The sequence below is a fragment of the Haliotis rubra genome, unplaced genomic scaffold (genome assembly GCF_003918875.1).
Source record: "Haliotis rubra isolate DU_JTF1 unplaced genomic scaffold, ASM391887v1 Scf75, whole genome shotgun sequence".
NCBI classification, from domain to species: domain Eukaryota; kingdom Metazoa; phylum Mollusca; class Gastropoda; order Lepetellida; family Haliotidae; genus Haliotis; species Haliotis rubra.
Genome location: NW_025767468.1, coordinates 1,672,911 through 1,700,711, shown reverse-complemented (window position 1 = coordinate 1,700,711; position 27,801 = coordinate 1,672,911). Strand labels below are relative to the sequence as shown.

The 27,801-nt window shown below is 43.8% G+C and overlaps 1 protein-coding gene across 2 annotated transcripts; it reads right to left on the bottom strand.

Moving 5' to 3' along the window:
• Positions 1-1,165: 1,165 nt before the first annotated feature.
• Positions 1,166-24,459, bottom strand: LOC124260054 (alpha-N-acetylglucosaminidase-like). Of its 2 annotated transcripts, XM_046694297.1 has the most exons (23): positions 24,402-24,459; positions 23,769-23,814; positions 23,032-23,189; positions 22,708-22,886; positions 22,079-22,226; positions 20,929-20,999; positions 20,143-20,304; positions 18,367-18,432; positions 17,785-17,848; positions 16,889-16,959; positions 16,513-16,587; positions 13,516-13,597; positions 13,063-13,212; positions 10,667-10,809; positions 9,899-9,971; positions 8,891-8,962; positions 8,215-8,309; positions 6,768-6,872; positions 3,590-3,773; positions 3,040-3,083; positions 2,871-2,928; positions 1,716-1,815; positions 1,166-1,397 (listed from the first exon to the last, which is right to left on the bottom strand). In XM_046694297.1, the coding sequence occupies exons 1-23, from the start codon at positions 24,414-24,416 to the stop codon at positions 1,246-1,248; spliced, it is 2,313 nt and encodes a 770-aa protein (XP_046550253.1). In that variant the 5' UTR covers positions 24,417-24,459; the 3' UTR covers positions 1,166-1,245. The 2 variants fall into 2 exon arrangements, with proteins under 2 accessions (XP_046550253.1, XP_046550252.1); XM_046694296.1 differs by lacking the exon at positions 24,402-24,459 and having other exon boundaries at positions 23,769-23,851.
• Between the last annotated feature and the right edge of the window lie 3,342 nt (positions 24,460-27,801).

The window sequence follows — 27,801 nt, the reverse complement described above, 5'->3', positions numbered from 1 at the left end:
CCATTGCTTGACAAGTCCTACAAGCTGCGTAAAGTAAAACTCGATCAATTAAGAGAACTGCTTTCAGACGTGTTCCATATCACTATAAGTATTATTGACCTCCCTGGCGTAACTCGTTACAACCTCGCAACACGCATGGCAGACTAACGCCGAATATAGATAATTTTGATATATACATATAAACCCATTTAAATTGAAAAGGAGCCCCAGTGAGTTGGGAAGATTCGGGAACCTGGGGAAATGTAGACTTGCTTCATTCAGGGCTTTAGCATTGCAGTTACGACTAGGAAGGGAAATAATGTGCAACCTATGTTATATTTGGGATTACTTTCTTAGTAAATTACAAATTCTGGAACTTTATGTGGTTCAGGGACTGTGAGACAGACTCCACTCATGGTTGTTGAATGTTTAACACAAGGTATACTTAAATGTCTTCAGAAAATAAGATGTTGTAATCGTGTTTTGAAACCGACTATTTTGTTTGTTTGTATATGTTTGGATTTCATAGACAAACAGCATCAGATCTTATACAAGTTACAGTTTACCATCACAAGTGAATTGGTACCAAAGGTGCAAAAATACAACAAACACGAAATTACAAAGACGTTTTTCGATCCTTTTGTCCGTCGAGGACGGAGTTCCATGCTTCCCGCTCGTGTCCGCTTTGTAAAGATATTTTTTCTCACTGATCAACTCTTCATTCAGAAGAACAAGGCTGGACAAGGTGTCGGACATATCGTAGCAAACCATCCAAGGACTGACCCTCGTGTACAGATGGTTACCCATGGTTTCATCCTATACCCATGCAGATCCTGGTTCAGCAAACCATGCTTGTCGCCCCCGACCCTCCACCTACCTTTGAAAGTTTCTGGATCCGCCTTTGACCTGGAATAATTATGTTACGCCAGCAGTGCCTTAGTTATGTTAAGATGGTAATATCAACACAGTCAGATCTAGGTCTGTAGTTGCTGGTAGTCAGTGTCATTCATGTGGTGGTCGTTGTGGGAAGAAATCCCGGAGTAACGTAAATATGTATTTAAAACAGCGCAGGGTGGTGCCGACAGCCAGGGGATCAAAATGAGATTTGAACCCATAACCAGCTGATCCTGTCACCGCTTCGTGGCGCACTTGCGTAACCAGTTTTGTCGTCTAAATACCACCTGCCAATGTTTCAACAAATAATGTTTATTCTCATTATGGCAAAGAAATATGACATACATTGGTATCATAATTTCCTCCACTCTACTACAAAGCCAGACCGAAGCGTTTGGCATACTCATGGGTGAACTTGCCCACCGTATCCGACGAATGTACATTGGGGAACTGAGAGAAGAACGTGGACTTGGTTTCTGGGCGGTATTTGGAATGGAACTGGATCGCCGCTGCAATGGCATCACCTGAAGAAGGAGGAAACAGGCTTCAGCTTCAGTGATCAACACGTTGTATATTCACAATAATCAAGTCAGTCTATGAATAATGTAACCAAATCCTTTGGCGACTTACGAAAGAACGAGTTGACTAAGACTGGCTAACTACCCAGAGCTACTTCCGGGAAAATGCGCTTGCATATATGCGCTGTGGGCGAAACAAGGTCATAATCTGACTAGAAAGTGCGTATCTTTCTATTGTTGTCATTTGAAGGCGTTAACCATAATTCAGGGTGCCAGAAAGGAGGCTAGATTCCCAATTGTTGAGATGATGGATTATAAACCTACCTTCGGGTTCGTTAGGAAAGTCGGTTTGGTCGTAGGAAAATGGTATCTCCACCGTGTTCAACACTTCCTGGCCGTACGCGCCACTGTCGAACGATGTTTTCTGTAATATATTATTACTCGCTGTTTACAGATTCATAACGTAACTATATAGTTATCATAAACACGTCAGTAATGACAATGGCGTAGTAAATAAAACATTTACGATATAATATTTTATATACCGATGTGTATTGATGCAATATACCCAGATGTAGATCTATCACATTGGTCATTGGTAACCTACGAGCACAGGCATTGGTATGACAAACCGAGAAACCTAATCGGGACAACCCGGGATTCGAACCTGATCAAGAGACGCTTGTGTGCACAGCGGATTACAGCTTTAGAAGCGCGCCTTCTCGAATACAATCGAAGGTCTTGTAGCACAAGGACAACTTTTATACAAAGTAAAACATCTTTCAAAGCTAAAACGTCTTCTGATCCTAAAATATATCGATCCCTCACTCATAGGTGGCAGCGAATTGTAATCTAGATCTACGCAAAACTTTCGACCAGAGGAGACTTTTGATTGGTTGCTGAGGTCCGAATCATGAATGTGTTAAGTCTGTCACTCTAGGTATTGAGTTGATGACCTTACCTATGATGGCGGCAATGTGCGAAATAGTTCCAAATTTTGCTAGCCAGTCGGGCTAGCTATGACTAAAAGTTACTTGCCCTAAAAATAATTCACTAGCCCGAAATTTAAAAGTAGAAACTAAGCAAAAGATGTCAAAAATAGATGAGAATAAGATATTGTCGGCATGACACGGGTTTCGTTATTAAGCTGATAATATGATCAACATTTTATCAGACCATAATTTTGCATGGTTTAAAAGTGTATCAAAACTTAACAAGTCGGAGAGAGTGATATATTTACAAAATTTCCTAGTCAGTCCGGCCAATGACTGTCGAGATTTAATGGCCCGACTGGATTTGTACTAGCCAAAGGCTAGTGGCTATTTCGCACACTGGATGGCGGACGGGTCCAGGATATATATCTATATACTGTTAAACTATATCATGACTATGGATATATAACACCATAATCGAGGGTGAAAAGCGCAAGATGAAGAATCTCATGTATAGTTGTTATCAAGGAGGTACCGTCACACTTACGGTTTCCGTACAGTTGATCAAAGTGTTTATAAACAGCTGCCACCTTGGTTTGTAGTATCTGAAACCACACGAACAATCAATAACAATCATTATCAATGTCTATTCACCACATCTTTATGCATCAAATCTATTTCAAGTAGAACACCCGACAAAGAGCTGTCTACCTCACCTGTTTATCAGTCCAGACCACATCTTACAGGCGTAATCAATTATCTGAAAAATGCAAAATATAATCATTTGGTATACATGTGCCATTGTTTATTTGTTATGAAGATCAAATTGACTTTTGATTTAAACATATATGCAAGAGAATGGATTAGGTACAAGTTATGCCAACTTGTCAAAACCCCACACCATCATTTACATACTTTTGACACCAATAGATGTGTAACAGTCGTGAGAGTAACATGGAAACAAGTAAACAGCGGATCCTGGAACGACTAAAGGACGTAAATGTCCATCGGATTGCTGCTACTTAAACCACTGGATCTCCCATCCACAAAGGTGAATGGGGAGTAATATGCTGTGCAGAATTGGGACCGTTTCTGTGGACAGAGCTTCACTCGAGGAGACGGATGTCGGTGGTTCGAACCCTACAGAGCGTCAGGATGTTAAAAGATGCAGGGTTGTTACCCTGTCTTGTGCCCGATCGATGCGCATGATGCTCACTCACTGGATTGTCTGGTGCAGAGTCGCACAGCGTTCAACAACAAACAAACCTGCCCAGTCGGCCCCCACAGAGTGACCTGGTTCCTCGAGTTGTAGTCATACAAGGCCTTCTCCTGGGCTGTAGAGAAATGTCTTGCCGCGTCACTGGTCCACGTGCCCAGCAGGAAGTGAACGTCAGTAGCCAGGAGTGTGTCAAGGTCACTCAGAAGGTCGATCATCTTGACGCCAGCAGATCTATTCACATTACACATTGTCTTATATAGCTAGGATCCTGATCTAAGTGTTCTTTTGACTATTTGAATACTTGACATCTAATCACACGGAGACATACTTCAATCAACGGGTAAGTGGATATAAAGGTTTCAGTCATTCTCGTCGAGTTTAAGGGATTGGAAATTATTACTTCTGCAGTAAAGGACGTAACGTGTGTGGAGATAAGAAACACCTAAAAGACGAAGCGTCTTGAGCAAAGACGCATTAGTAGTAATCGAGGAAGTTTGACTGAAAGTTAGTTTGTACACTGAATCAGTTATACGAATACATGTCTTCATAATATGGGTGATATTACAAGATTGGTACTGGTACAACAGTCCAGTAACGAACGGAAGCACTTTTGGTGTGGAACAACAGTTCAGTAACGAACGGAAGCAGCATTGGTGTGGTACAACAGTTCAGTATCGAACGGAAGCAGCATTGGTGTGGAACAACAGTTCAGTAACGAACGGAAGCAGCATTGGTGTGGTACAACAGTTCAGTAACGAACGGAAGCAGCATTGGTGTGGTACAACAGTTCAGTAACGAACGGAAGCAGCATTGGTGTGGTACAACAGTCCAGTAACGAACGGAAGCACTTTTGGTGTGGAACAACAGTTCAGTAACGAACGGAAGCAGCATTGGCGTGGTACAACAGTCCAACAACGAAGGGAAGCAGCATTGACGTGGTACACCAGTCCAACAAGGAAGGGAAGCAGCATTGGCGTGGTACAACAGTCCAACAACGAAGGGAAGCAGCATTGGCGTGGTACAGAAGGAAAGCAGCATTGGCGTGGAACAACAGTCCAACAACGAAGGGAAGCAGCACTGGCGTGGTACGGAAGGGAAGCAGCATTGGTGTAGTACAACAGTCCAACAACAAACGGTGCAGCATTGGCGTGGTACAACAGTCCAACAACGAAGGGAAGCAGCATTGGTGTGGTACAACAGTCCAACAACGAAGGGAAGCAGCATTGGCGTGGTACAACAGTCCAACAACGAAGGGAAGCAGCATTGGCGTGGTACAACAGTCCAACAACGAAGGGAAGCAGCATTGGCGTGGTACAGAAGGGAAGCAGCATTGGCGTGGTACAACAGTCCAACAACGAAGGGAAGCAGCATTGACGTGGTACGGAAGGGAAGCAGCATTGGCGTGGTACAACAGTCCAACGACAAACAGAAGCAGCATTGGCGTGGTACAACAGTCCAACAACGAAGGGAAGCAGCATTGGCGTGGTACAACAGTCCAACAACGAAGGGAAGCAGCATTGGCGTGGTACAACAGTCCAACAACGAAGGGAAGCAGCATTGGCGTGGTACAACAGTCCAACAACGAAGGGAAGCAGCATTGGCGTGGTACAGAAGGGGAAGCAGCATTGGCGTGATACAACAGTCCAACAACGAAGGGAAGCAGCATTGACGTGGTACGGAAGGGAAGCAGCATTGGCGTGGTACAACAGTCAACGACAAACAGAAGCAGCATTGGCGTGGTACAACAGTCAACAACGAAGGGAAGCAGCATTGGCGTGGTACAACAGTCAACAACGAAGGGAAGCAGCATTGGCGTGGTACAGAAGGAAGCAGCATTGGCGTGGTACAACAGTCCAACAACGAAGGGAAGCAGCATTGGCGTGGAACAACAGTCCAACAACGAAGGGAAGCAGCATTGGCGTGGTACAACAGTCCAACAACGAAGGGAAGCAGCATTGGCGTGGTACAGAAGGGAAGCAGCATTGGCGTGGTACAACAGTCCAACAACGAAGAGAAGCAGCATTGGCGTGGTACAACAGTCCAACAACGAAGGGAAGCAGCATTGGCGTGGTACAACAGTCCAACAACGAAGGGAAGCAGCATTGGCGTGGTACAGAAGGGAAGCAGCATTGGCGTGGTACACCAGTCCAACAACGAAGAGAAGCAGCATTGGCGTGGTACAGAAGGGAAGCAGCATTGGCGTGGTACAACAGTGCAACAACGAAGGGAAGCAGCCTTGGCGTGGTACAGAAGGAAGCAGCTTTGGCGTGGTACAACAGTCCAACAACGAAGGGAAGCAGCCTTGGCGTGGTACAGAAGGGAAGCAGCTTTGGCGTGGTACAACAGTCCAACAACGAAGGGAAGCAGCATTGGCGTGGTACAACAGTCCAACAACGAAGGGAAGCAGCCTTGGCGTGGTACAGAAGGGAAGCAGCTTTGGCGTGGTACAACAGTCCAACAACGAAGGGAAGCAGCCTTGGCGTGGTACAGAAGGGAAGCAGCTTTGGCGTGGTACAACAGTCCAACAACGAAGGGAAGCAGCATTGGCGTGGTACAACAGTCCAACAACGAAGGGAAGCAGCATTGGCGTGGTACAGAAGGGAAGCAGCATTGGTGTGGTACAACAGTCCAACAACAAACGGAAGCAGCATTGGCGTGGTACAGAACGGAAACAGCATTGGCGTGGTACAACAGTCCAACAACGAAGGGAAGCAGCATTGGCGTGGTACAACAGTCCAACAACGAAGGGAAGCAGCATTGGCGTGGTACAACAGTCCAACAACGAAGGGAAGCAGCATTGGCGTGGTACAGAAGGGAAGCAGCATTGGCGTGGTACAACAGTCCAACAACGAAGGGAAGCAGCATTGGCGTGGTACAACAGTCCAACAACGAAGGGAAGCAGCACTGGCGTGGTACAGAAGGGAAGCAGCATTGGCGTGGTACAACAGTCCAACAACGAAGGGAAGCAGCATTGGCGTGGTACAACAGTCCAACAACGAAGGGAAGCAGCATTGGCGTGGTACAACAGTCCAACAACGAAGGGAAGCAGCATTGACGTGGTACAAGGAAGGGAAGCAGCATTGGCGTGGTACAACAGTCCAACAACAAACGGAAGCAGCATTGGCGTGGTACAACAGTCCAACAACGAACGGAAGCAGCAACAAATTCTTTCTCTCAGCTATTGATGCCGAAACATGGACATATCTAGATAGAGCCTTGCCTTACCTTAGACTGGCCGTGTCGCTCTTGTTGTAGGCTGCGATGACATCAGAGTAGTATTTGATGGCGAGCACCTGCAAGCTGTTCCTGGACACGTCAACCAGGTCGTACCTGAAAAACATCCTCGTGTTCATTCTGTATTGTTGCTACGGGTGGAATCATGTTTTCTTTGTTGTTGAACGCCACGCTTAACGATATGACGGTCCCTGTCTCGTCCAGACAATCTAGTGATCACACACACACACACACACACACACACACACACCATCCCGATCTATTTAGTGGCGTTGTTGGGATCCTAATTCAGAGTCTGTATGGTGCTCATACTGTCTTAATTTATAGTTCTTTCGGGGCGGTAAAGTAGCCTGGTTGTTGAAGCGTTCGCTCGTCACGTCAAAGGCCCGGGTTCGATTCCCTACATGGGTACAATGAGGCCAATTTCTGGTGTCCCCTGCCGTGATACATATTGCTAAAAGCGCCGCAAAACCCAAATCACTCACTCACTATAGCTCTTTCAGTAATGGAGGGATTATATGCTGACTATACCGTCAGATATAATTAAACACTAGAACTAGCCTATTTGCGAAGACAAAACATAAAGAAATCTCTACAGGCTGTGTAGCGACAAGTTGATATTAAGATCTATGAACACACCAAGGCAAACATAACATAAGTTATAAAAATCAAAATCGTTTATTGGGAGCAGCACACAAGACTAAAACAAGTCCCAGAGGTGTAATAGTGAAACTTGTTAGTCCGGAAACCTCGCCATTCGGACGATTGAGAACATTATACCCATGGGAACGTACTCGAGGACTTTACCGTTCCCTACATATGGTATTGAAAATATCAATACATAAATAATTAAGAACTGAAACATATTGGGATATTCCTGACACGTTTTTAAAAAATGACTTGTTTTCACTCATCGGAGGATATACTGATTCTTGTTGTCAATGGGATGCTGAGAGGTCATTATTAGTGTTTGTATCAGTATATTGTCCAACTGTAACTGATGTACTTGACAATATACAACCAGATGGCCCATATATTCGTTCTGATTAGATTTTTGGTATCAAGAATCTTCAACTGTGAGATACCATATGGAACAAGTTTTTTATGGATAACAACTTCTTTATTTCGTGAGTGCGACGTTTCGATACAGATTCTTGTACCGTTGTCAAGCAAGAGTGAGATACCAGTGCATATGCCTACGGGTCGAAACGGTTCCTCTTGGAAACCGTTCAATCGCGCTTGACCTGGACATCCGAGTAAAACTCGTTTCATATCGAGACAAGCCGAATGGCGAGGGTGACGGAAAGAAACTATTGGCTTCAGATGCCATGTTGCGTTAGAGAGTGATGAAACTCGTTCCCGACTCCTGTTGCGGCACGGTGATCCGAAGAGACGGAGCCCAGTGTAAATGTCGCGCACATTCGAGTGGCACACTCACCTGAACAGAGGTTGTCCACTGAGAGCCGGCGTTGTAGCTGTGGCGGCCACCATATTGTCCCACGCCTTGTACAGCATCTCGGGATCGTAGCCCATCTGCCCAATGAAGTAAGAATACTACTCCACATTTGAAATGTTATGTATTTCAATATACAATCGATATACAATGAGATGTATTAATGACTGAAACACACAAATTGTCAAAACAGTTGAATACATACACCATAGCGTACATTAAGTTTAACCCCGAATGCGAGAAAATGGTCCCAGCCCACACAGTTCGGTTTAAATAGAGAGCTGAGGAACAATGTTTCGGACATCGTGTTTCGTTCTGAGCTCAACAGGTTGGTGTTCGCGGTACAACGGGCATAGTGGGGATACGTTTAGTTTTGGTATGGGAGCTGGAAGTATTTCGGTCATAAGAGAAACTACTTTTCCTCTGGTGTAAAATAATCAGTAAATGTTCAATTGATTACCTGTCATATACCTGATAAATCAGTAAGGAGAAAATAAGAATTTGTCTCAACCTTTTAAAGCAGCAAACTGTAAAACCCCATCTCCAACCTCCACAACCTCGCCATAACAACAACAACAACAACAACAACAACAACAACAACAAATATACGTGACAACAATAACAACAAACATATGTTCCGAGCCTGGTTGCATGTTCTCACCGTCTCATGGCTGCCTATAGACGGCCGGTGGATGATGGTGACCCCAGTAGACCCCGATGAGTAGACGCTTTGCTAAAGGAAAACAGAATGTTCATTACATGCACTTGTTGAATACGATGTTAAATGTTCCTCATGTTTGGTGTCCCCTTTGTAATTACGCTCGAATATTGTTGAAAAGTGCGTAAAATCATAGATACGCACTTTCATGTTCATAGTATTGTCCGGGGCAGGTTTAGCCTAGTGGTTAAAGCGTTTGATCGCCACGCCGAAGACCCGAGTTCGATTAAGCACATGGGCACGATGTGGGCAGTCCATTTCTGCATGGTGTGCCCCGCTGTGATATTGCTGGAATATTGCTGTGATATTGCTGGAATATTGCTAAAAGCGATGTAAAGCTAAACTCACTCACTCATAATATTGTCCAAACTGCGTGACAGAAACCTAAGACTGTTACCTGATATACTTGTTTGCCTCGAATATGTTTCAAATTCATTTGTGACCCAATGGTGTTATACCGAGGATAAGGAAAGGGGCGATTGGTTAGGATTGTTTCAAGGTTTGTTACCACCATGCCCTTCCTCATGGGCTTCTCCAAACTGAAGACCGGGATCGATTCCTCAAGAAGATTGTTGGTATTCCCTGACGTGATATTGTTGGAATATTGTTAAAAGTGGCGTAAAACCCTAGTCGCTCATTTTTCCAAACTGTCAAACGTCCGAGAGGAGCATAACTTCGGGTTCTCTTATGTCATATGAACATTCCCTACTTTAGGGAACAAATTTTGTTCTGGATTCTTCAATTGAAACTGTAAACTAACCCCTAGCCTCTGAATATATTAATGTGATAGAAACAAATAAGTCACACGGGAGATTCAGAATATCTGAACCCTAGGGAAATCTAGACTTGCTTCATTTATCTAGGCTTCTTTGCAGAAAGAATTGGGAGGAGGGGATATAATGTATATAGTTCAGAGGGACTGTGAGCTATGTATTCTAACACGACACCTACCCTGAGATAAGCCCACGCGGCGGAAGTGTTCGTGTTGCCTCCCCCGTATCGCTGTGCTTGATACAGATCTATCCTAGAAAAATGTTAGAGAAGAAAACAGAATTAGCCTGGTGGTATCACAAGTTAGATTGTTATTGATCAACACTGCACTTTGTACTAGTCCAGCAGAAGTCGCTTCCCAACCGGATTCCCAAATAACTGCCGTTACATGAAAAATTAATAATTATTATTATAGGATATTCATATTGCGGACATATCCACGCACCTAATACATGCTCAAAGCGCTGGTATTTTGTCCCCTCGATCATTGGATGTCAGTCTCAACGACACATCGTATTATCAATCTCAACTCCCTGGGGATCATACTAAGGGCACCGAGTTACTGCCCATCCTTACGAGGTACCCATTCACAGCCGTGTGGACTGGGACACACAGTACACTGCACGTTGCTGTACCCGCAACTAGGTCTTTGCACGTATTCATGTGGCCACCATCTGGTCATATACCAACGGATTCGTGGGTTCTTTTAAGTGCACAGGGTTAGGTACTGTACACTAGGGGTTGTGACAACACTGAAAGAGTCGGCACACAAAGTTGACTCCAAGGTGTTTACACCCGGTCACAGGTGGGCTCGATCCCGGCACCTCAAACTCGCTGGATCACTAGTTTGGCGCCTTAGACAGCTCGCCCACCAAGCCCCCATTAATTATATTTAATGTTTCAGCTGTTCCGATCAAGGCACAATTCTAATCCAACTGAACATCTCACCACTCGGTTGTGTTAACAGATCCTGGCCTCCACGCCTGTTCGTTCATGAACTCGTACATGACCTCGTTCTGGTTGATACCCTCTGGGGTGAGACCTGTGCCCACCATGGTGCTGTTAGGGAAGTTACGTCCATTGAAAGGACCCTGAAACAGTTAACAACAGCTTAAAGATGCTGGCGATGTTGATCCTGCTCGTGGCAAGGGGAGTAACACTGACTCCATTAAGCATTGAACTATTTACAGCAGGATATAGAGAATCTCACCCAAGTGTCTACTGATATCAATTATATCAACACGAGTTGATAAAGTTACAAAAATCCGAGGCTTGCCTAGGAAATTTTCGCTTTTATCAACAAGTGTTGACAGGGTATGAAACATTCAGCCAGACCACAGGGCTGGTTAGATATAAAACTTGCGCGTAGTAAGCCAATATTTTCGTGTAAGCCCGATAGGTTGCAAAACTTTATATCTAGATAGTATTGAGGGCTTGCCCAACCTTTTTAGCAACAATCATGTTTAAGCCCGGGCTTTTCTTCATAATGGTAGCTACGCCCCTGCCAGCCCTAACCAAAACTTACCTGCCCACAAAATATCTTCATATACATGTCTAAATTTTAACCCGACCATAGGACAGGTGAATTTAAGAATCTGTCAGTTCGTGTTCAAATTAACTCGTCCCGGGCGGTCGGGCAGGCAGGTATTTCGAACGCTGGCGTTGATATATACTGAGTCAAAAAATAAACTTCATATCCTTTCTTCAGGGCACTATAAAAGAACAAGAGATGGTAAGATGGTTAAATTGTTCATATTATTTCATTGCTGAGATCTGTGTGATGTACTCGATACACTGACAGTGCCATAATCAGTTCCATTAGGCTACACCGCCGTTCCAAAACATGGGTATACAGAATGTCAAGTCACAAGAATAAAAATGCGAAATTTCTCAGTTCAATATCGTGTATGGCCGCCCCGCGCATTCACCACTGCCAAACACCGTCCTCGTCGACTGCCTGATGCTTGTGAACACGTGGTTGGGGATTCTGCGCCATTGCTCTTGCAAGGCAGCGCCAAGTTCCTGCAAATTCTGAGGTTGGTTCCTAAGACCACGAAGCCTTCTCTCAAGTGCATCCTAAACGTGCTCTATTGGATTAAGGTCAGGGGACCTCGATGGCCAGTCCATGACGTTGATTGCAGCGTTTTGAAGGAAAATTCGTGTCAACATCGCGGTATGCGGCCGAGCATTATCATGCTGGAACTGTAGACCTGGGCCATGAGCCGCCATGAAAGGAACGAGTTCAGGGGTGAGCGCCTGGTCGCGGTAAGCAGCAGCTGTGAGGTGTCCACGGATGACCAGAAGTCGGGAACGGTTGTTCCCACAGAAAGCACCCCACACCATGCAACTTCCGCCCCCGAATCTGTCGACTTCCTGTACACAACATTGGGCATACCGTTCACGACGTCGTCTCCAGACCTATGCCTGCCGTCCGCGAATCTGAGGGTAAACCTGGATTCATCGCTAAAGACGACTCGATTCCAGTCTCTCTGGGTCCGTCGGAGGTGACGTTGGGCCCACAGCAGACGTTGACGTTGATGAAACGGCGTCAATATTGACCCACGATATGGACGTCGAGAATGGAGATTGGCAGCCCGCAACCGATTTCGAATGGTCTGTGAGGACTGTCGACCTCTAAACATCTCAGCCCTGGTTCGTGTAGCCGGCAGAAATCTGTCACGTAGGTGACGTAGGACGATTTGACGGTCTTCTGCTCGTGACGTCACACGTGGACGACCCGACCTTGGGCGATCAGAAGTGGTGCCAGTTTGTTGTAGACGACCTCGCAAGTCATACACAATACGACGGCTGCATCCCATTGCTCTTGCGACGTCAATAACTGATCTTCCCGCTTGCAACATGCCAACGGCACGTTCACGTTGCACATTTGACAATCGTGGCATTTCAAGTACCGTTAGAACTGTGGTTTAAAAGTGTTTTTTCAATTCATGAGGCCAATGCAAACACGCGCATATGAAGAAAACTTCGATGCGAAGATCACGTGATCAACTGCACGTGCAAAACCTGATTTGGCACTTAATGTCATTTGCACGACGAATGGATGGGTTTGAGTGGGTTTTTCTAGAGTCGAAAGATAGGGATCCCATTTCGGATACATAGATGTATCATCAGAGAAAAATTATTCATTATTTTTCAAATTACATTTTGTAAAGTTTCTTTTTGACTCAGTATATTTGATATCAGGAGACACGAGGGTGACATTCTATTTATGATAAAAAATCACTCTTAATTAGTTTCCAATGAAAAATGTACATCTCTGAACACGGTACTGGTGTATTAATGCCGTGTATTGTTGATCTTCGTGTAAGAATACATAGCTTTACCTCGTTCACCTTGTCCAGTTCGCCATACATTTCGTTAAGTCCGCCAAAATTATGCAGCATGCACCAAATGAATGGTTGACCGTAGTAGGACTCGGTACGGGAGAAGATCGGACTCTGCTCGGAATACAGATCCAGGATGATCATCTTGCCCTGAATGAATGAATGAATGAATGAATGAATGAATGAATGAATGAATGAATGAATGAATGTGGAGAGTGACGGAAACCCAAACCATGAAACATCGTCCATTGTGACCACACAATCCACATTTTGTCATAGTTGTGAAGTACTGCAGACGTAAATGTTTTTGGAATACCTGAAATCGCTCTACTCAGGTGTTCCTATGAGATCATTAACAATAATGCACATTATCTTGTACTATGCGAAACTGCCCTAGCATGCATTTATCAAATGATGAATGTCTTTCCTTGTGTGATATCATTAAATACTTACCTTTGGCACTGCCGTAAGAAGGGCCTTGATTTGGGGGTCCTTCCAGAAAGCTCCATTTACAAACAGCCAGCCCTGCATCAACCTGTGGGTATATTATAGACTAATGCTTAGTCTCTGAATACATCCTGAACATCATTGAAAACGCACCACCTGTAAATTTTGAAATATGGTAACAGGATTGTTTTGAGAGTGAAAATGAACGTTGGAAATGTTGTTAATAACACAAAAGACAATAAATAATGCTGTGCAGTAAAGAACGGATTGCCCGAACACATCATGGGACACACCACATGACATCATCAAAATTCATGCACAACACACACGAAAAGCACAAATTGCATGCGTAAAACATGCTGATTAGGGGTATAAATGACCGTCGGCAAAAAACCGTTCTCATTTTAGCTGTACCTCCGCAAATAAAGTTTATTTTGCAATGCCAAGATTGTCACCAGAGGAACGAGAACGTGAGTTCGGCATGTTGCAGGTTGGCACATCAAGCAGGATTATTGCCAGACTTTTGGTTGCCATCATTCCACCATCATAAGACTTGCCAACAGGTACCAACAAACAGGAACCACCAGGGACCGCCAACGTCCTGGACAGGCACGTGTTACCACCCCTCGCCAAGATCGAGACATTGTTCGGCGCCATATTCGGGATCGTACGTTGCCGGCTGCCAGAACCGCCAACGCTGTCCAAGGCGGTGTCGACGCCCTTATGTTGGACCCACCCTGACTGATAGACATCGCCGTAAACGCCGACGATGGGCTTGACAGCATCGTTTGTGGTTGTTACGAGGTTGGCATGGTGTTGTGTTCTCCGACGAGTCACGTGTTCACTTGCGAAATGCTGACTGGCGTCTACGGGTATGGCGTCGACGGGGAGAACGTTACCATCAGGACTGTGTTGTGCAAAGAGATCGGTGAGGTGGAGGCACCATTATGGTGTGGGGAGGGATCAGTTATCATCACAAAACCACTCTGTTAGTTTGTCGTGTCGTTTGAAGAGTGAATGCCCTTTACTACCGTGACACCATTCTTCAGAACAACGTCGTTCCCTTCTTTAACCAACATCAAGATCTGCACACATTCCATCAGGACAATGCTCGAGCGCACACTACACGTGTTGCAACACAGTTTCTGGCAAACAACAACATTGCTCTACTTCCATGGCCTGCATTGTCACCAGATTTGTCTCCCATTGAACACTTGTGGGATTACATCGACCAACGCCTCTCACGTCGCCTACAGATCAACAACCTTGGGGAACTTGAGAATGCCTTGCAACAAGAGTGGAATGCATTGCCTCAAAACATTATTCAGAGACTTATCAGTTCAATGAGGAGACGTTGCACAGCTGGTGTTGCTGCTAACGGTGGTCACACACGTTACTGACTTTCCAATTTGACTCCATCTTTCTTTCATGGTCAGCTGAATTAAAACTTCACTGTTTTGCTGGATTGGTTCTTGTTTCTTTTCTTTACCAATCATTGGACTACAAAAGTATGTAAAATTTACACCGATTGCTCATTTATGCTCTTGGAAATCCAAACTAATACAGGTGGTGCGTTTTCAGTGGTGTTCAGTATATATAATTTTGATAGTAACAAAAAAGTCCATTTACATTGAAAAGGAGCCCAAGGGAGACCAGAGATTCAGAACCTGAGGAAATCTAAACTTGCTTCATTTAGGGCTTTAGCACTGCAGAGAAGGCTTGGCAGTTGGGAAATAATGTGGTTCAGGGACTGTGAGACAGACTAGGTATATTATTACAAGGCCAGTACAGTCTACTGTATTAAGAATCTTTGCGATCCGATCCATGCTACTGCGATGTACGTTGTAAACACTAATTCGGTACTGGTAGATTCTTATATATATATATATCTCATCAATAGAAAAATGTATATGTGATGTCAGCACATAACGTCAACACATAAGGCCATTTTCTTCTCGAAATATCACAATACCATCAATAGAAAATGTATATTTGAGGTCAGCACATAACATTATATACGTCAACACATAAGGCCATTTTCTTCTCTAAATATCACAATACCATCAATAGAAAATGTATGTTTGAGGTCAACACATAACATTATATACGTCAACACATAAGGCCATTTTCTTCTCTAAATATCACAATACCATCAATAGAAAATGTATGTTTGAGGTCAGCACATAACATTATATACGTCAACACATAAGGCCATTTTCTTCTCTAAATATCACAATACCATCAATAGAAAATGTATGTTTGAGGTAAACACATAACATTATATACGTCAACACATAAGGCCATTTTCTTCTCTAAATATCACAATACCATCAATAGAAAATGTATGTTTGAGGTCAGCACATAACATTATATACGTCAACACATAAGGCCATTTTTCTTCTCGAAATATCACAATACCATCAATATCAAAAATGTATGTTTGAGGTCAGCACATAACATTATATACGTCAACACATAAGGCCATTTTCTTCTCTAAATATCACAATACCATCAATAGAAAATGTATGTTTGAGGTCAGCACATAACATTATATACGTCAACACATAAGGCCATTTTCTTCTCTAAATATCACAATACCATCAATAGAAAATGTATGTTTGAGGTCAGCACATAACATTATATACGTCAACACATAATGCCATTTTCTTCCCTAAATATCACACTAGGAAAATACAGGGAGTATTTGCACAGAACAATCTTAAAGCCACGTGCCACAAACTGATATCTTAAAGTTTGGGTACTGAACAGAGCTACAGTTGCTTTGTGACATTCCTTGAGCGAGAGCCTAGCAATATGACTCGACGTAACTTGATGCTTCAAACGTTCGACTGGAAGATGTGACGTCCGATTTCTCCTAGGGTGACTTCAGAATACAGAGATGAGAGGACATATTGTAACTGAAACATGCAAACATAATAATAAAAGCGATAACTGTTGTGCGGTGTGCAAATAGTTGTTATATATATTTACTATTACCCTCACCAAATAGCCTGGGAATCTCCAGCAACCATGGCGTTATACACCCCTCGTGCCGCCGAGGCCAAGTACGCTGGGTCGCTGAAACAAACACAATCTAGTACTAGATATGCCGTTCAAGAAAAGTTTCAATATTCTGGTACATGGCTTGACTGTTTAACTATGGTAATTGTGAGTGGTATAGCTGGTAACTTGGATACCTCACTCATCCACTGCCTGTTAGCCGACCACTCCTTGAGGATGGGTAACAAGGAGTACCACATTTAACGTCTTTTAATATGACGCAGGGAATCGAACCATCGACGTTCTGCTCTCCAGGCAGACGGTATATCTATGACATCACAGAGGCCGGCCTATAACACTCACACGCACACAAACTCACCTCGAAGCTGGCGTCATCTCGTTGAAACTATCCGCGTTGTAGATATGATCAATGCCAAACTCGGCCTCCATCTGTGAACACAGGCAAACTGTAGCGCAAACAGGGTTGCGCAACAAAGACAAATGACCAGTCTTCCTATAGGCAAGCGAAGCGCTCGCATATACGAAGACTGGTCATTTTCTCTTTGTTGCGCAACCCTGTTTGCGCTACAGTATATACGAAGACTGGTCATTTTCTCTTTGTTGCGCAACCATGTTTGCGCTACAGTTTGCCTGTGCTGTGAATAAGCATGACAAAAAGACTGGTACCATCACCTTGTTGCGGTGCGCAAGAAAATATCATACGGTATAATCTGGTAATATCAATACAGTCTAACCTGGTTATACCGATAGTCTAATCAGGTTGTGAGTGTGTTCGGTTTAAGGACTATCATAACATTATTCGAGCTATATCACCACGTGTCAGCTTCATGCGGTGTAAACTATGCCGGCGTTATGGTGCTGACGAACCTAGAAACATCGCTGCGAACAGGGATTCGAACCACAAGCTTCTGGCCTGACCACGGAGGCTAGTGGCCCTAAACACGACAGCTCGAAATATGTATCTGGATCTGCATTTTGAAATAGCAGTACATTGATGGCCAAACATAAATACAGCTTGAACTACGTCACATGAGTACCACATATGAACAAGATCGGGCGGTGGGATAGCCTAATTGTTAAAGCGTTCGCTCGTCACGCCAAAGGCCGGGTTCGATTCTCCACATGGGTACAATGTGTGAAGCCCATTTCTGGTGTCCCCCGCGATATTGCTGGAATATTGCCAAAAGCGGCGTAAAACAAAACTCACTCACTATGAACAAGATCGAAACCAATAATAATTTCAGTGAAACATACGGCCTTGATGAACTTGGAACCGATTGTAGTGAACAAGGGGTCATTGAAATCCAGCAGATAGGTTCTGGAAGAAATTATAGAAAGAAAATCATTTCCATGAACCTTGAAACATCTTTACTACAAGTGAAGCCCAGTGCCCGATTTCGACTTTGTGACAAACGTGTAGTCATGGATACATAGTTATGATGTCAGCTGTTCGCGAAAAGGTTATCACATGTCCCGCCCCACTGGTGGCACAAGAATCAATTGTAGAAAACAAGGAATCGCTGAAATTCATCAGATAGGCTCTTAAGAAAGGTAAATATTTCCTTAGTGAAGCAACATCTCTACGGAAGGCACAGTTGACAGTATGTTTCCGACTGTATCACCAATGTGTTTATGAATCACTATCAGCTTGTTATGGTACCGGGTGTTCGCGAAAATGGTTACGTATCCAGCAGGTGGCAACCATCAAAAACACATGCAAGGGCAAGTCAATTGTGAAAGTGATATATTATGGGAACATATAATCAAAATGGGCAACAGCCGTCGGACATCATGTCGAGAAACCACATTCACAAGCAAACACTTGAAGAAACCTACTGTGAGTACGTAGAATTGAAGTTACCCCAGCTCCCGAGTCGAGTCACATTGGCCTTGGGGAAGACTCTGAAAAAAAAACATTGCCATGTATTTTGAGCAAAAGTAAGTATTGTCGCCCATGGGCGAGATTTTTTAATATTGCTCTAAATTAGCCAAACTAAGTCAAAATGACTTGGATTTTGTGTCATGATACTTATAAACATACATTCATTCATATACAACCCCAAAAACATGAATTCTGAGCGAAACTAGCCACAAAAATCTTTTTTTCATTTTTTCATCCTTAGCATATATTCATGACAACTGCGTGTTTAATTTTGTCAAATCCCTTGTCAGAAAGTGGACACAGTGCGGCGGGTTTCTGGACTTGTGACGTGTTACAACCAAGTGTTCATTAAATTTGAAAAGCTAGTAAAAACAACGGCATCGTAATGTCGATTGTAAGGCAATACAATATAACATGGGGGTTATATAAGGCAATATGGACAAAACACAAAACCAAAACAAAGAAATTGAGTGGACTGGTCAGAGTCGCCTCAAATCATTACCTAACTACAAACCGCCTCCGTGGTGTAGTGGTTAGAGCGTCCGCCCGGAGAGGGGTAGGTCGCGGGTTCGATCCCCGAGCGCCATACCAAAAGACGTTAAAATATGGTACTTGTTGGTCCCTCCTGGCGCTCGGCATTAATGGGTAAGACCAACAAGGACTGGTCGGCTCGGAGTCAGTATAATGTGTCTGGGTGGGATATTCATGCTTCACTGCGGCATGGTAACTCAGTGGGCTAGCACTATAAAACCAGCTTCAGTCTGGGCTAGTACAAGCAGCCGCACATACACATACACACGCATGTACGTCGTCATATGAGCGAAATATTCTCAAGCACGACGATAAACCCAATTTCACCTCACCTAACCTCACCTCACCTCACCTCACCTCACCTCACCTCACCTAACTACATACTGTCTCAATTACTCGTGTCACTGTTTTAATATGTGTTTGAAAGTGAATGACTGTGACAGGTGCGTGGGCATTGTTTTCGCTCGCTTAAGAAGCTATATTCTAGCAATATGATGGCAGGAGAAAGGAGGTTCCCATGCGAGAAATGGTATTTCGTCGTGATGAGTGATTGCTTTCGCCACAAGGCTATCGATACTGGCGAAGCATCGGCGACGCTCTGAAGTCATTATTGGCCTCTTCCACCTCATCCAAGACATGTCAATTTGGGGAGAGGTAGTAGGAATTGGCCGTCCATGGCAGCAGAACAATGATGTTGTGCCAAAAAGTATGTTACACAACGTGCAATATTTTGGCGGGCAGTATCTCGGTGTAATATACCCTTATGTCCCCGCATGTGCACAAAGGGTAGATTGAGTGAGTGAGTGAGTATGGTTTTACGCCGCTTTTAACAATATTCTAGGAATATCACGGCGTGGGAAAACCAGAAATGGGCTTCACACGTTGTACCGTGAGGGGAATCGAGCCCGGGTTTTTGACGTGACTAGCGAATGCTTTAACCACTAGGCTACACCACCGCCCTTGCAATTTTAGGTTAACCCACCACCCCTGCAATTTTAGAATCACGACCTTAAAGTAGATGAGATGCCTTCATTATTATGTAGTGAAGGGTGTATTATTTACTTTCAGTATACTATATTTTTATGTAACTTTTTAACACATTGATTTGGTAAAGAAATTGAAGTAGTACGTAAGTGATTTTGTGAAAAACAATCACATTTAAGAGCCAATTAATCGCACGGGCAAAACCCATGATTTACCTTGTAATGGCGGCTGGCACATGTCCGGCAAAACCCGGAAGTACTGGAATAATGCCAAGTGACCTCATCCGGTCGAGTATCTTGTGCTGGAGAGCCAACTGTCTGTCCATCCAATATTCAGGCAGAGGGCCGCCCCAGCCACGTATGTTTCCCATCCTTGCCCTTCTCATGAGAAAATGGAGTGTTAAAATAAGACATGTGATTGATTTTAACGAAAATCAGCTTCTGATCTGGTAATATTGAAGTGTCATCCCTGGTGGAAATTTAGCTTAAGTTATATTGTGGTTTCTGAGATGGTAATTGTGATATTAACACATATATACTGTATATTTATCTGTATGGATATGAAATGCATTCCCAGATGATTTAGGTGCAAAGATTTTATGCAAGGTCTAATCAAGATCAACAGTATAAAATATTAATAAAATGGAACGTGCGTATTGAACCCCTATCTTTTAGAACACATACATCAAAATTTTCATTTAATTTTGGAAAGAAATTACTCGGTAATGACTTTAAGAAGTTTCAGCGTTCAACATAGTCGAAGTGCAAAGGTCAAATCATGTGAAAATGTAAAGTATCGAAAAGAGAAAGCTATACTGATGAAAAGCTCTACTATTAACTACATGTATCAACTTCCGTTTCGTCAGTATGGCCAACGATGGCAAACATGATGAATATCGGATTCGTATCCCTATTGTTTTTTGAGTGTGTCATACTATTTTCTACACAAAGGGCATCAAGTAAATCATTAACCTTAATTAAAGATAAACGGACTTTTCATACCAAGCTAAGAATGCTGGTCCGCCGAAATGAGCCTCCATGTCTTGTATCGTGAAGCCCATTGACAAATAGACCTAAAGATCAAAAGGTACAAAATTTAATGGTAAATGAAGATGGTTATACTTTTTGCAACAAAGTAATGCAAACGATCCCAAGTTTATACCCACCATTTACAAGATCTGTTTGACACACTAGGTAAACTGTTGTCCTTAAACAACTCTCTGTAGGCTATCTGTTCTCCTACCTATGGAAGATGGCCTCCTGTCTTGTGGCAATGGCAGCCAAGGCTATCCACTCTACTGTAAAGGCCACCGGTAGGTTGATGCTTACAAGGCCATCCAGTCTACCTACCCTCTGGAATAAAGCTTCCTGTCCCGTGAAGGCCAATAGCAGGTTGATGCTTACAAGGCCACCCAGTCTACTTACCCTCTGAAAGATGGCCTCCTGGTTGAGGTTGCTTACAAGGCCACCCAGTCTACTTACCCTCTGAAAGATGGCCTCCTGTCCTGTGAAGGCCAATGGCAGGTTGATTCCCTGCAAGGCCGTCCAGTCTACTTACCCTCTGGAACATGGCCTCCTGTCCTGTGAAGGCCAATGGCAGGTTGATACCCTGCAAGGCCACCCAGTCTACTTACCCTCTGGAACATGGCCTCCTGTCCTGTGAAGGCCAATGGCAGGTTGATGCTTACAAGGCCGTCCAGTCTACTTACCCTCTGGAAGATGGCCTCCTGTCCCTGAAGGCCAATGGCAGGTTGATTCCCTGCAAGGCCGTCGAGTCTACTTACCCTCTGAAAGATTGATTCCCTGAATGCCAGAGGCAGGTTGAAGGCCGTCCAGTCTACTTACCCTCTGGAAGATGGCCTCCTGTCCTGTGAAGGCCAATGGCAGGTTGATTCCCTGCAAGGCCGTCCAGTCTACTTACCCTCTGAAGATGGCCTCCTGTCCTGTGAAGGCCAGAGGCAGGTTGATTCCCTGCAAGGCCGTCCAGTCTACTCTACTACCCTCTGAAAGATGGCCTCCTGTCCCGTGAATGCCAGAGGCAGGTTGATTCCCTGCAAGGCCGACCCGTCTACTTACCCTCTGAAAGATGGCCTCCTGTCCCGTGAATGCCAGAGGCAGGTTGATTCCCTGCAAGGCCGTCCAGTCTACTTACCCTCTGAAAGATGGCCTCCTGTCCCGTGAATGCCAGAGGCAGGTTGATTCCCTGCAAGGCCATCCAGTCTATATGACGTTCCCACTTGTCCCAGTCCCACCAGGCGGAGGAGTAACTGACAGTGCAGACATTCTGGTAGTATCGAAACCTGCAATGTGAGGATGTGACCTATTTCATTTATAGAGGGAATTGGGCTGACTCCAAGCCGTCCTGCATAACAGAGTCAAGAGTGTGTGTATGTGTGCGCGTGTGTGCGTGTGAGCTTGTTTCGCTTGGTAATGTTTTGTTTGTTACCACCCTCAACACTGGTCTAGTGACAATCCATCGACTGATATCATGAGCACCGATCTATATTTATGCTGTTGGGATACGATGACATGCATCAATCAAGTCATCAAGGCTGATCCCCCGATCCCGTTAGCCGCCTATTACAACAAGCAAGGGTTGCTCAAGCCAATTTTAACCCGGATCAAAATGGTAGCTCCTCTTTGTGAGGTCACTGGGCAGTTTGGCGTTTTACATTTGTATTATATTTGCCAAATTCCTATAATGTTTTAAGTACCCTAACACACAGCAGACATCACAATGTGTCCGGCTATCAGTGGTAAGTCTATCGGGCTTCCACGCACCTGTCATTGGAGGTTATAGTAACCGCTGACACTTTAGGTAATTCTGCTGGCAGGGTGATCTGTTGCCCCGCCCAGGTGAACTGACCCCCACAGAAGTACTTGATGTAGTAGTAGAATCCCATGGCAACCGCCACACCACTGGTCCCTGTGATGGACAGCTTGGGCCCCGACTGCACCAGCTGAAAGAAGGTACTATTAGTCACTCTGAACATGAACGCCAAAGAGGCCAGGTTTGCCGACTAAACGTGGTCCTCTTGATATAAAGAAAGTCAACTGGTCCCCTTAAATCGCATTGGTAAAAGTGGGTATGCAATGTAAACTCACTGTAAAGGTGTCCCTGTCTGCGGGGCCGCTGGTGGGGTCGACGTTGATGTCGAAGTCCGAGGATCTGTCGCCCACGATCCTCCTGATGAGGTCAGTGGCCGCCGTGGCCTGGACATCTGGCGGGGTTCGACTCCGAAGATGGTCGAGTGTTGAGAACTCTGTGGAAGATCAGGTTCACAGGAGGAAGAGCGCCTCCAGATCACAGCTAAACGCTGACACATTGGGGAAGGTTTCAACTTTGGTATTTTACATTTGCCAGTTCGTTTGAAATGTTCTACTGATCACATATATGGAAATAACATTTAGGAAGTATAATTTGTATTATTAGTAAGACTGATTTGGGCGTTGAGGATGTTGTTGTGTACGCAGATGGGTGAGGGTGGAGCACTTGGGAAAAGCGACTTAAGCCCTAGGGTGAGGTGAGGTGAAATTTGGGTTTACGTCGTGCTTGAGAATATTTCGCTCATATGACGACGTTAAGCCCTAAGGTAACTCCCTGACTATATCAAAGGCCTTCGATCATTCAGCCTCACCCATTTCTAAAGAAAAATGATTATGTTGACCTAAAAAACCTTAATGACAAAGTATTGGTTGACAATGTTCAGTTATAGTTTAACGCACCCCTCCCCCATCATGTTTCCAGAAGGTGTATCCGCTTGGATTTGGTTCTTTAATAGTAATAGTTGGTAAAATGAGAGATTTCGATAACCTCCACCGCGCAACTCTTTCAAACATACCGATCGCACAGGTAAGCTGAACTATAGAGAGGACCAGGGCCAAATTCTGTAAAAGGAAAGAACATATCATTTGAATGAAATCGTGGCAGTACATTACAAAATCCGACAGCTATTTCAACAGCAGCCTATACAATATAGATTCACATCGGTGATTGACTTGTAAATTTGGAGTGAGTGAGTTTAATTTTGCGCCGCTTTAAGCAATATTCCAGCAATATCAAGGCGGGGGACACCAGAAATGGGCTTCACACATTGTACCCATGTAGGGAATCGAACCCGGGTCTTCGGCGTGACGAGCGGACGCTTTAACCACTAGACTACCCCACCGCCCCTGTAAATTTGGAATAATCTTAACATGTCATGGCCTGACATATGTATGACACGTACAAATGTGTGCACTGGAGGGTGTTTCTACTAAGCCGTTATTCACACAGTTCCACACTATCTCGGCAGGTACACTAAATGTGTCCTTGACACCTGGAATATCAACTACAGATCACTGTTATAAGTGTTGGCGGTGCGTGTAGATAATTATATATATTTCAACATATCGTAATAATGAATGTGAATCCCAAACTTATACCACAACGAGTTGTAAACAAAACTTTGAATTTTGTCTCACTTCGAACTTACCTTCAAAGAAGCCATAATTCGAGCTATTCAAGAGCTCACGAATTTTAAAAATATGCTTTCCCAGCAAATAGTAATCAAGGTTATGCCTAGGTCACGTGTCAAGGTCTGGTATTTATATGTGTAATCAATCTGGGTTAAACAGCAGGGAAATGACCCAAGGTTCCACAACTGATAGTCCCACATAGGGTGAGTGTGTGAGTGAGTTTAGTTTTACGCCGCACTCAGCAATATTCCAGCTATATGGCGGCGGTCTGTCAATAATTGAGTCTGGACCAAACAATCCAGTGATCACCAGCATGAGCATCGATCTGCGCAATTTGGAACCGATGACGTGTCAACCAAGTCGGCGGGCCTGACCACCCGATCCCGTTAGTCGCCTCTCACGACAAGCATTTGTTACTGAAGATCAATATTCTAACCCGGATCTTCACGGATCAGTCCCACATAGGGTCCTCCAGGAACCATACTATTGCTGAAAATCCGGGTTAGGGTGGGTCCTTTCCCCCATGGGCACAATATGTGAAGCCCATTTCTGCGATATTGCTAAAAGCGGCGTAAAACCATACTCACTCACTCCGTGCTGGTATCATTGCTATTTGATAATGATTAATAACCGTTTGCTCATATAATACGGGACCCTGTGTTAGCTGAGTGGTAAAAGCATTCGGTCATCACGCCTAAAACCTAGGTTCGATTCCCCACATAGTCCAATATGTGATCCTTCAGGAACCATACAATTTTTCTATTACCGATACCCATCATAACGTCTACTATGTCGGTAAATCCATGGGGGCGGTTGGGTAGCCTAGTGGTTAAAGCGTTCGCTCGTCACGCCGAAGACCCAGGTTCGATTCCCCACATACTCCAATATGTGATCCTTCAGGAACCATACAATTTTTCTATTACCGATACCCATCATAACGTCTACTATGTCGGTAAATCCATGGGGGCGGTGGGGTAGCCTAGTGGTTAAAGCGTTCGCTCGTCACGCCGAAGACCCAGGTTCGATTCCCCACATGGGTAAAATGTGTGAAGCCCATTTCTGGTGTCCCCCGCCTTGATACTACTTGAATATTGCTTAAAGCGGCGTAAACCTCAACTCACTCACTCACTCAGTAAATCCATGACGGAATGGTCATGTATACTTCTAAATAGATAGCATGGCAATTATAAAACAAATATAAATATTAAGTAAGTGGTTGTAGATGTCAAGTGATGATCCCCATTGACGAGAAAACTTCGTACATAGCCCATTTCATATACCAAACAATCGAACTTCACCACAACGAGTGCTTTGTAGCAATATCGAATCTTTTTTAATACTTCCTTTAGTGGATTCGCTGAGAAGCCAGGGACCCATTTCTTACACACGAATGAGAGAAGCTGTTTTGGATATGATTCTCAACACTGGTTCAGACAAGACCTCGTTTGGCTTACACGGTTTAGATGCAGAGGGTGCACCACAAGTAGCAAACGGACTGTTGAAGAGACGTGGAAGATGGAATTTGGGGATATGACTTGACCTCCAGGCTTTCTGTGTCGAAGAACTCTCGGCTCTGATTTCATGTATTTGAACGTTGCTATGTATACCATTCAAAAAAAGTCTGGGATATTGGATTCACAAGATTGATAAAATGCAAATGATGAAGCCAAGGAGGAAACAGATGATGAAGAGAAATTAAGGGAAAATGTGACAATTTATTCCATTCCTTTAGAAATGTTTCATCTGTATGGATATATATTACTTTTTCTCATATGCATTGGCATTGGCTAGTGGAATGCTCGAATAATGGAATATCCCCTACTTTTTTAAATGGTATATTTCAAAGGTACATTCCGTGTATTTCAAAGGAACATTCGTGATAAACATGTCTGAATTGATCTGACTGAATGTTTGAAGGTTCCACATAATTCCCGGTTTTTGCTTACTTGAGGTTGCTATGGATGTCACCCAATTAAGATTGTTTGTATCAAGTTTGTAAATACTACATGTTCGTTTGAGTTTACGAACTGGAACATAAGAAACAGTTCAGAAAACGACATCTATCACCTCTATGTTTAGCTTGGTCTGCGACCGGTGCTTGATCACGTGAATGCAGTCATGTGATTTACAGTTGGGTCATAGTTCAAACCGGATCGACTTCGGGTAATACCAACAAATACGTGGACTCCATCGTCGACCATCTGGTGATTCAGTGTAGTTGTCAATTTAGGGACCATGTCAAAAGCATCCATTTATATGGAATTATACGTAAGTCGCCTGAATACACATACTTTGTTACAAACACGACACGTGATGCCCCACATTTGCAGAGAACATCATTGCATGCGCTATTCGACTTTGTCCAGGTGAGTCATAAAACTAAATAGTTTATAAATGGTGTATGGAACATTTGAACCTCCGGTATGCTTGTCGGTCTTTCATTCTGATTAAAATACATTTGTGTTAATTTGCTATTTCTATTCATTTACTTTGTTAAAGGGTAATAATTTGAATATGTACAACTATACTAGACACCAATTCAATTCTCTATATTTCGGTACAGTGGTGGGCCATCAGCCCTATGTACAACATGGTCCATACATTATAAGGGAACTTATGCAGGTACAGCAAGGCTATGTGACGATACAATCGATTTTGCAAGGTACTTACACAGGTGTATCCAGGCATGGAAGATATAACAGTCCATGTACAGTGATGCATAATTTTACAGGGCACTATACAAGTGCCTCAAGGCTTGGAAGATATACCAATCCATATACAGTGCTATATAATTTTACATGGTAATTATACAAGATATTCAAGGCAAAGACTTGAGGCCTAGAGGATATAACAGTCCATATCCAATGCTACACGTTACAATGATACCTATACAAGAACATCGAGACATGGAAAATAGAACGGTCCATATCCAGTAATGCATGTGTTTAACAAAGTGCAGATGTAATATTTAAAAGGTATATAACTCTGGCGGAGATTATCATAGAATTCACAGGTCAGCAAAAGGTGGTATTCAGTCTCCAGTGTCCAGTATTACAAATTTTGCATAAAGACACAACTTATGGAGTGAGCTTGATATCTTAGTTTTAACCGTTGGTTCATCACTTGGATTGCCCGGGTTTGAATACACGCATGATCGCACAGGAAAATACAATTATTGGTATTATTCGCCATGGCTTGACTGGAATAATATCAATCCTACAAGCTGCGTAAAATCAGACTCGTTCAATGAAGACAACTGTGTTCAGACATGTATTCCGTTCCTTATCACTTTAAGCACTATTGACCTCGCACTGCACGTGGCAGCTGGACATTTGACAAAAGACTGGTAGTCTTACTCCAAACCGAAACATGTGAAAGTAAAAAGAGACACCACAAACAACTATGGTTGTCCAATTC